Source organism: Electrona antarctica (genome assembly GCF_951216825.1).
Source record: "Electrona antarctica genome assembly, chromosome: 8".
NCBI lineage: Eukaryota > Metazoa > Chordata > Actinopteri > Myctophiformes > Myctophidae > Electrona > Electrona antarctica.
Genome location: NC_136789.1, coordinates 28991844 through 29002867, shown reverse-complemented (window position 1 = coordinate 29002867; position 11024 = coordinate 28991844). Strand labels below are relative to the sequence as shown.

Here is an 11024-nt window from a genome sequence, read left to right as displayed (position 1 = left end):
CTATAAGGAAGGTTGTCTTTAGGGGCTATAGTCAAATTACTTTCTGCATGCGTCGTCGTAGCCGGCTATCCATTTAAACCTCATCACCGATTCGTTTTTAGATACCATTTATTAGCTTACCTGGTGAATCAGCCGGCAACCTTTCTTTAGCAGGTAATTGCGATCAGGTGCGGAAATGCACGAAATGCCACAACTTTCATCATAAAAAGTGCGAATATTCTAGGCGTGCACGCCACGGCACAACGCGTCGCCAAACAGGATCAATAAATGTCACATTTTTTAAAAAAGGACATAAAAACTTGAGCATATACAAAAAATAGCTGTTGCAAACAAATTATTGCACTTCAACTCACCTTGAGCTGCCGTTCCTCGGGTGCTGAATACACTTGCTATCAAAGTCGCCACATACCAAATCATAGTACTATTGCCAACCAGAAATAAACCTCATCATATCTCAAAGTGCCCCTTCCGATGCAGCTGTCATCGCCCAGTGCGGCCCAGGACGTTTGAATGAGCCGGTATCCTCTTTAATAATCATGCCCTGCACACTTTAATCATCCATATCCCTTCTCGGCTCCCCCTCTCCTCTTTCCTCTCTCGCATCCTTCTCGTCGAGACGGATCACCTGCACCAATGGGACGAACGGCGGCCGACGCCAGATCACGAATCCCGACCGTGAAACCAAGCTATGACAAATCTAAAGCCCCCTCTCTCGCGTGTGTTGTATATACTTCGTCGGTAGGGGGGCGCCGCGCAGCCCGGAAAAGCGCCGACCTGCAAGCCTTGAAGTTGTGCATTTGTGCATTTCCGTTGGGCTTGCAGATCGGCGCTTTTCGGCTGCGCGGCGACGTCGTACGGACGACGCGTATAGACGCCGGCAGGTCCGCCTCCGCGCGCCGCTCATTGGCGAGCGTAGCGCCGGCCTGGGGGCGTGGATTGGTGTGTGGGCGCCGTCGGTCTTCATATATCCCGTGCAGTGTGTATGGGGGACCCAGAAGCCCCAGACGAGATGGTTTGGTTCAAGGTGAGTTGGAGCGTGGAACCGTATTGGAAGCTGCAGTATCATCATGCGCAATCAAATGACATGAGCAGCAGCCGGCCGGGCTCTATATCTATATATATATATATATGTCGCTCTCTTCCAAAAAGCGCTGCCTCTACCTCTTCTGCTGCGAAGCTTATTTTGAAATTAAGGGGTTTTATGATGCATATTAATGGACGGAGGACAGTATGAATGAATGTGGAGTGAGAGGATTTTTACGTCGCCGAGAGATGCGCTAAACTGTTAGCTTTATACTATAGGCCCATATAGGGCAAAACTGTGGGCATTTCTTATATCGTTATCCTCATCCTGTCTGTCAGTGGGCTATTATTAAGCTAAGGTAAAACTTTATGCACGTTAATGTATAAATGTAGCATGAAGATATGGAATGTTAGTGCTGACTGCTGATATGCCTATTGTAATGATGCATTGACGCTTATTATTATTTGAATAGCTATTCACACGTTTAATGCAGCCCAGAAAAGTGTTGTATATAGAATTCACACAGATATATCGAAAAGGTGAGCGTGCAGTTACAGTATCCACCAACTGACTCACTCCACCTTGCACAGCACAGACCAATGTGCGTCAGAGTGAAATCCTACTCCACGCCTCCCATCTTCTTCTACAGTCATGTCCCATTATTCTCCCATGATATTACCTCAGGCTCTCCATCCCACTCAATATCATTTATGTATGCCACCGGCACCTCTTTTAGTTACCTCTCACTTGTCATCAGCCCAATTCAGACTTGGTAAATCTTTCTCCAAGTGGACTTGGAGAATAATTGGAGAGTTTCAAAATAACGTTTTTCTTTCAAGCTTTGCCATGCATGTGCTCATGGACTGTATCCTAGCTCAAGTTTTTTTTTTTTTTTTTTTTAACTTTTTGATGTCATGGCCCCCCATTAATTATTTTCTAGGGATCCTGATATTTTGGTTTAAATTAAACTGTCTACATCAACATTTTACATGAGAAATAGATTCATGGTGTTGATATTGAAAGTTAGAATAGCCAGTCATACATTTTATGGAATGTAATCATTTTTAAGTTAATTGAATCATAGTGAAATTAAACTATACCCCTTATTTGACTGGGGAACCCAATAGGTACCCAATAGGTTAACTTATGCAGGAATGTCTGCTGAGTTGCAAAAAACAACTTTCTGGCCATGACAGCCCATCCATCCATCCATCCATCCATCCGTCCGTCCGTCCATCCATCCGTCCGTCCGTCCGTCCGTCCGTCCATCCATCCCTCCATCCACCCATCCATCCATCCATCCCTCCCTCCCTCCCTCCCTCCCTCCATCCACCCATCCATCCACCCATCCATCCATCCATCCATCCGTCCACCCATCCATCCATCCATCCATCCATCCCTCCCTCCCTCCATCCATCCATCCATCCATCCCTCCCTCCCTCCATCCATCCATCCATCCATCCACCCACCCACCCATCCACCCATCCACCCATCCATCCATCCACCCACCCACCCATCCATCCACCCACCAACCCATCCATCCATCCATCCACCCACCCATCCATCCATCCATCCATCCATCCATCCATCCACCCATCCATCCATCCATCCACCCATCCATCCATACCACTGTATATTAAACCACATTGCAGCTGTACGGAAAGCTTGACTTATATCGTCTTTCTATCTGCAAAGTTTTTGTTTCATAAGAACCACCATTGACATGTTATGAGCTATTTATTTATTTTCTGTCGAGGAATTCAGTGCAGCAGTGTTGATTTCGTCGACTAAAACTAAGACGAAAAATGTTCGTCGACTACCTTTTTTCACAGACGAAAACTAAATGGAAACTAAATGAAAACTAAGCTACGATGACTAAAACTAAGACTAAATATACTGACAATTTCGTCTACAAATTAAAACTAGACTAAAATGTTAGGAAGGGACTAGTGGACAAGAGATCCAGTATAAGTCATTTTACACTTGGTTGCATGCTGAAAATAGCAGATCTACAAGCTCACAACGCGTCGCGCTGCGACGCGTTGTGAGCTTGTAGATCGGCTATTTTCAGCAAGTGCAAAATCAGCCATTACAACGGCATCAAGGCCCGCCAAAATACATTTCAGTCGACTAAATCAACTGTAGATTTAGTCGACTAAAATCTTATGACATTTAGTCGACTAAAACTAGACTAACACTATAAACATTCCAGGTGACTAAAATGTGACTAAAACTAAATTAAAACTATTCAAGAGACTATGACTAAAACTAAAATCAAAATTTGCTGCCAAAAACAACAATGCAGTGCAGGTGATTATTTTTGTGATTATGTGACATTCATAAACAGGACAGGTGTGTATGGCACACAGGACCGTCATGTGATTTAAAAACGAGCGCTTCCAAACTCCAACGCTCCATCCATGCTGCTCAGTGTGTGCCACTCAGTCTAGATGAGTGGGCTGTGTGTGTCCCAGTGGAAAAGTGATGCATGTGCATAATGAATTGCATTTTTATAGCGCTTTTTCAAGTGCTCAAAGCGCTTTAAAATGGTTCATTCATTCATACATTGGGAGGTGAAGCGGCGAACAGTCGACCCCAGCGTCCTCACTTCCCACATTCACACACACCAATGGTGGCGAGCTCACACCGACCTAGCCTGGCTAATAAGCCAGACTCAAATCACACTATCGCGTGGTGGCAGGCATCTTTTTTTTTGCCAACGGCTGATTCGGTCTGGCTTATTAGCCAGGCTAACACCGACCAACTCATTGACATGTGGACAGGAGGAGCCAGGATTTGAACCGCCTACCCAGCGATCATTGGACGACCTGCTCTACTTCCTGAGCCACAGCCGCCCTCACAATGTGCATATACTGTACTCTCTACTCTGAAAAGCACTTTTCTATAGCCTGACAAAGTCAAACTCCCAACACCAGCATTTTATCAGTAGTGTTTACACTCACTTGACAACATTTGTTGATCGTTCAGCCAAACACAGTATAAATCCTCAGTGTTAATATTTCCACTTCTGAAAAACCCATGTTTCTACGTCAGTGGTGCTCAACCTTTTTCATGTCAAGGACCCCCAGAATTATCTCTATTGGGCCACGGACCCCCATCTCAAAATATGTAGTTCCAGGGACCCCCCCCAGAAGCAAATATTTTAGTTAATGTTCGCTCTGAAATATTATATTCAATGATTTGCACCACATTTTAACGATTTTTCAAAAATAGCAGACCTACAAGCTCGTAGCGCGCCACTCGGTGGCGCGCTATGAGCTTGTAGATCTGCTATTTTTCAATAGATAAATTATAACAATGTTACTTACGTAGCAGCGAGTGTACAAATGTAACCCAAAATGGACCCAAAATGTTATATCCTTTAGTTGGGAGAGAGTTTAAGTTTTTCATACAAAAGCTCCTGGCAGCACACATGAAATCCTGCACTGTTCTTTTCTTTCTTTTTTTTTCAAAATCTTTTTATTCAGGTTTTTGTAACAGTAGCCCAGGGGCAAGTATTAAACAGACATATAAAATATAAAAATAAAACTCAATCCCCTATCCCACCCTCCCCCCACCCACAATCCCAAGGATAGTCGGAAAAACAGTCTGGAGGAAATAAAATAGATAAATATATATATACACATACACAAAAATACATGCATACATAATTACAAAAAATAAAAATATAATATAATAAGCACATTTTTCATAGAAAATCTGTTGTGGTTTGGCGTTGGCCGAGGCATAGGCACGGCACACTATGCAGTCTGTGTGTTGTGGTAGAATGTCATAAACGGGCCCCAGGTCTTGTAAATGAAATCCTGCACTGTTAAACGCTGCTCTCCCTTGTTGCACTGCACTGAAATGTGTTGTGGAAGCTGATAAAAGAGACGAGCAGACAGAGTAATAGGGAGTCTCTGTACTTTACTTCCAAACAAAATCAAACACACACAGGTAAAGGTACTGACTTATATCAGCGAGGAGGCGCTGGTACAGTAACAGTACACATCTCCTGTGGCGAGCATATTGGCATGTTGTTTTGAAATGTACTCCTCTTGTAGAGGGCTGCAGTGGCCCAGTGCACCCAACTCACTCTCAATAACAGTAAAATGTGTATATTGTGAGGTGTCTTGAATCTCTACTATCAGGACCTTCGCTTTACATTAAAATAACATGACAAATTCGTGAATTATACTCATGAAGCTTTATGGATTGTGTGTTCCAAAGCTCATTATATAGCACCACTAGTGGACAGATACTGTAGGTGCAGTGATGATACATAGGCCTACATCATTAACTTTCCTCAAGGGCCATATTTTGACTCGGGTACCAGGCTGGGGGCCGAGTCCGCACGCGCAAAAAAATGTTTTTTTTATTTTTTCATTAATTAATTAAAAGTTGTTCTCAACCAGTGGTCCGGGGACCACCAGTGGTCCTTGAGGGGGTGCCCAGTTTGACATGCATAGGCTACTGACCCCCATTTAATGCCATTTATATCTGGGACCACCAGACAAAAAAAAAACGTTTTAAAATTCTTCCAGGGGCCACAAGGGGGCGCTGCGCCGCCCGAAAATGGCCCGCGGGCCGCCTATTGGGGAACCCTGGCCTACACCTTCTACCATTCAGCAGCCTGCATCCATAAGTAAAGGGATTTATATCTGTATAAAATATATGTTATATGTTATAAATAAATGTTATAAATAAAACATACAATAACTAAAAATACATCGCATGGATGCACCATAGAGTATATATATAATAGAGACTGAACTGGCGCGAAGCTCCGCCCCCCCAGCTATTCATGTCAGTGGAAGTTGCTCAGTGGCGTTTTGAAGCACCCGGAAGACTGCCGGAAGTACCGTCTCAGAACGTCTACTTCCGCATTTGACCACCAAATTTTGGTGGTCAAATGCGGAAGTGCAACCGAGCGCTCAATGTTAAAGCCCAGCTGCACGGGGTTTCCCGGTCATGAATCCACGGGTCCGCCTGTAGTCCCTCCTCCTACCACTAGGGAGGAGAGCTTCAACGTTGGAAAGTCTGCCTGCCCCCTTGGGATGCACCTGGGACGTATCCTCATTGATGTATCCTGTGGTCAACGGGGTTTCGGCCGGGTCTACCAACATCATACCCCGGTCCTCACTCAGGCGACCCAGCCGGGGTTGATCAAATCCCGACTTAGTGGCTACCCTCGATCAGTCCATCAGGGAATGAGCAAGGCCACACAATCCGTTGCTCCGGAACTACTCTGTCGGGACTGAGAGAACCAGATTCTGGCGCGTGGAAGGACAATTTACAATTTACAATTTAGGCATTTAGCAGACGCTCTTAATCCAGAGCGACTGGATTAGGCTCTGTGGGTTGACTCCTGTCAGGGCCCCTCCTATACTACGTCTCACCAGGTCCACTCCTGCTCTACAACAATACTGTATATTAGCCCCAACTGTCTCACAATGTATTGTATTATGTCATGACATTTTATAGTTGTGAATATAATGGTGTGATGTGTTAGAAAAAATCACACCCGTGTGAACTGAGTGGTGCAAGGTCTTATATAGCCTGATCAGCTGTGGTCTGACGTAATGTCAGTGACCATGGTAACCATGCTCACCTGTGCACGGACACAGGTACACAAACATACAGACAAAGCTGGTTGTTGGAGTGGTAAGAAACCTCATAGCCAGATTCATAATTCATTGTTTACTATATTGAATGTTTTGTAAGTGTGATTATATGTATATAGATATCTATATATATATATCTTTGTTGTTGTTCAACATGTACATACAATGCATAAATTAATGAAATTTCGTTCCACTGGCTCTCAGACTACTCCTAGTTAAAAGAATGCTAAAATCACCACTTATAAATGTATGAACATTGTATACATTGTATAGAAGCAAAGATTTGAGTTAAAAACGTTCACTGTGAAAGAATATATATTCAAATATTTGCTCACATTTCAACGAATTTTCAAAAATAGCAGATCTTCAAGCTCGTAGCGTGGCACTTGGTGCTGCGCTATGAGCTTGTAGATCTGCTATTTTTCAACAGCTAAAGAATAACATAATGCAAAAGGGGTTCCTATGCTGAATGGGATAATAATGTTTCCCTCATACACTAATATTCGGCAAAAACTGCCAATGTACAAACTCACAACGTGTTGCTTGACGATCTGCAATTTTCACAGACGGCTCGCCCCAGAATAGGGAAAATGCATGCTTGCGTTGGGGAGAAAAGCCACAGTTCTTAGTTTGTACACCCTCTAGCCACTAGAAAGCCACATAATGTCACATAATGGCCTTTCTGTCGCCAAACGGCTATTGAGTGACAGTGAGTGAGTGGCCCATTACTTACAGTACCATGACCTAATGGTCTCACGCATATTTACTGCCCTCCCCCATACTACTGCCCTCTGTGATAATGTTGTTTATGATCCTATTGTTATGACAGAGAGGGAACCTACAGTTGGGTGCCACCGATATTGTCCCTTATCATTTGACCCATTTAGGCCTGACCTCAAAATTTAAAAAAATCCTTCTAAATCCTCCAGTTTTCTGAAATAAATATTTTCACGATTTTTCAAAAATAGCAGACCTACAAGCTCGTAGCACGCCACTCGGTGGCGCGCTATGAGCTTGTAGATCTGCTATTTTTCAATAGCTAAATTATAACATAATGTTTAAAACACCAAAAGGGGTTCCCGGTTCCCGCCCAAAATGGGTTAACTGTCCTTTTGCGCAGATCACCCAAACCTCAGCAAAAAGAAAAGGACAATATCGATGGCCTCCAACTGTATAACAAAACCATTCTGTAACTCGCTTTGACCAAAAAACACATTCATGGGTTATTCCTTTGAAGTTCATGAAACCAACGACCAGTACAGAATGAATTATGTTTACGGGTAGATCAGTAATGGATGGAATTCAAGTCCTTTTGCTGAGGTTGATGATATATATATATATATATATATATATATATATATATATATATATATATAAATATAGCAACATGAATTAAAATGTTTAACAAACAATTCTGAAAGGAAACTGTTACTTGGCTAATTTCGGCCAATCTACAAGCTCACAACACTTTACACACTGACACATTGTGAGCTTACAGATCTGCTATATTTCTGGCACGGCACACCGTCATCACCAAATATAAATCACCGAATGCTGCACCCCATTCGACCCGTATCTCTGTATTGGATCGGCGAAATCATCCGTTGTCAGCACCTTCGAATAGGGCCAATATGGCCATACTGGCATACTCACTGTTTCAGTATGTCATTATCACCTATTGTGACGGGTGATAATGTCACTGATGTCAATGACGGAGGCGTGCCGTGTCTGGTGGCCTTGAGCCACGTGAGGCACTGCCGAGCGAGGCGCTAGCCGAGCGAGTCGCCGTGCCGAGCGTTGCGACGGCCACCAGACCCGACTCAGCGCCGTCCGAGTTACGTCCCGATAGGCAGAGAATAGTATATATTAGTAGCCCCTAGTTTCCATGCGCCGACAATAGAGTTGGAAATTACATTTAAAGGGTAAGACCACTTTTTTAGAGGTTTGGGTTGTTTTCTTACCTTATTATGGTCAAACTAGTCCAGTCCAGGAGTTATTTCGCTCCATAGTGCAGTTTTACAGAAAATAGCGTTATAAAAATACCAGCCCATTGACTTACATTGTACACTGAAACAGCTCTCAAAATCACTCTTTTAGTTCGTAAACAAACACAAACAAAGTTGTTTCAGACAATATAGAGCAACACCAAACCTCATGTGGTTTTTTTTTTTCATAAAAATGTTAACTTCCTGTTGATTTTACTATATGAAGATCTGGATCCGGATCCATGGATCCAGTCCGGGTTTTCTTCTGAATAAAAATGGACAAATCAACAGGAAGTTAACATTTTTATGAAAAAAAAAAACCACATGAGGTTTGGTGTTGCTCTATATTGTCTGAAACAACTTTGTTTGTGTTTGTTTACGAACTAAAAGAGTGATTTTGAGAGCTGTTTCAGTGTACAATGTAAGTCAATGGGCTGGTATTTTTATAACGCTATTTTCTGTAAAACTGCACTATGGAGCGAAATAACTCCTGGACTGGACTAGTTTGACCATAATAAGGTAAGAAAACAACCCAAACCTCTAAAAAAGTGGTCTTACCCTTTAAGGGGCAGCGGTGGCCGAACGGTTTGCGGAGCGGTCTTGTTATCGGAAGTTCGCCAGTTCGAATCCCCGGAACGGCACGTTAAAATTACCACCGCTGAAGTGCCCTTGAGCAAGGCATTGAACCCCTACCATGAAATGTTCTATGAGCAGGGTCTGGCTGTAAACAAGCATCTCGAGCTTAGTCCATTCACCCTGGGTAAACAAAGAACTTTGCTTTGCTTTGCTTACATGTTCAGCCAAGGGTGAGTATGCCAGTATAGCCATATTGGCCCTATTCGAAGGTGCTGATAACGGATGATTTCACCTATCCAATACAGAGATAACGGTCGAATGGATTTAGTACTGTGGCTTATCGTTGTTCCCCTTGAACAGAACCGTGCCACCCGTTTGGGCCTCCTGCTGAGAGCTGGCACATGTGGAAACAGATGCATCATGCAGATCTGAGAGCATCAAACGCCGCCTGTTTGACGGTCATTGTGACACGGCGTGACGCCCGAGGGTTTTAACCCACCCTAGATGGCCGTTTGGTCGTGTTTTGAGCATCTTCTGTACCAGACAGTGATGAAAAGTGATGCCTATAATCATGACATGACTGAAACAGGCACATGCAGGGTGAAAGTGGTTAAGCAAATTACAAATAGACCATTTCACTGTATGGCTTCTAGGAAATAGTGCAGGTAAACGTTATCACTGCTGCAGGTTAAGCCCAATTGATTGATTGATTGAAATATTTATTAACAGTTTGCAGAATTACAGTACATTTCAAGCACAAACTCAATAAAAAACTCAAAGGCTGTTAACTGAGTGGACGACCCAATTAAGCATTACACTTGTTTACAAGAGGGTCCACCATGTTCAATTCATCAAAACATTTAGAGACGTACAAATACACACTTCTATATAGACAAAGAACAGAACAGCAATTCATCATAATGGAGGTAAAAAGGGAAAAGAAACATATACAGTGGGGGAAAAAGGGGGGGGGGGGGGGTGTGCGGTGGGGGGGATTCAGATTTTACGGGGGCCAGTTTCGAATTGCAGCCATCCGTAGGTGCCCTTTGAGAGCGGTTTTGAAGGAGTCAAGGGATTCGCATGTCTTAATGACTGTTGGTAGGGCGTTCCACATTTCAACCAGCTGGCAGCTAATTCAGTTTCCACCTCTTTTTGCTTTCTAGTGCTAAAGTATACTGTACCTGGGCACAGGGGCACAATAGATTTGCATGAGCCAACATGATAAGTGAAAACTGTTAACATTGTGAGGGATGGCATTAATTATCCTTTGGGTATATAGTTTGGTGGGTTTGCCATAATATGTGTGGGGAGGATACCCAGTGGTTGTTCTTTTTAAATATGCAAATCTCCTAATGGAGCAGAAAAAAGTAATTCTATTCATGGTCTCTAGTGAATACTATGGAAATAAAAGTCCTTTCTGAGTCACACCGCTTGCTGCTGCTGATGTTTATAGCCTTTAATCCATTTTGGGCGGGAACCCCTTTTGGTGTTTTAAACATTGTTATAATTTATCTATTGAAAAATAGCAGATCTACAAGCTCATAGCGTTACGAGCTTGTATGTCTGCTATTTTTGAAAAATCGTTAAAATGTGGCGCAAATCATTGAATATAATATTTCAGAGCGAACATTTTTAACTAAAATATTTGCTTCTGGGGGGTCCCTGGAACTACATATTTTGAGATGGGGGTCCGTGGCCCAATAGAGAGGATTCTGGGGGTCCTTGACATGAAAAAGGTTGTGCACCACTGACGTAGAAACATGGGTTTTTCAGAAAAATGTTAGGATTTTTTTATCGACCTCAGTCCAAAATGGG

At 43.1% G+C, this 11024-nt stretch overlaps 1 protein-coding gene across 1 annotated transcript in view; it reads right to left on the bottom strand.

Annotated features, from left to right (window-relative positions):
• Positions 1-553, bottom strand: part of igsf9bb (immunoglobulin superfamily, member 9Bb) — a 191915-nt gene extending 191362 nt beyond the window's left edge. The window contains exon 1 of the mRNA XM_079508357.1: positions 354-553. Within this exon, the coding sequence (XP_079364483.1) occupies positions 354-417 (64 nt within the window). The 5' untranslated portion in view covers positions 418-553. The remainder of the gene's footprint in view (positions 1-353) is intronic.
• Between the last annotated feature and the right edge of the window lie 10471 nt (positions 554-11024).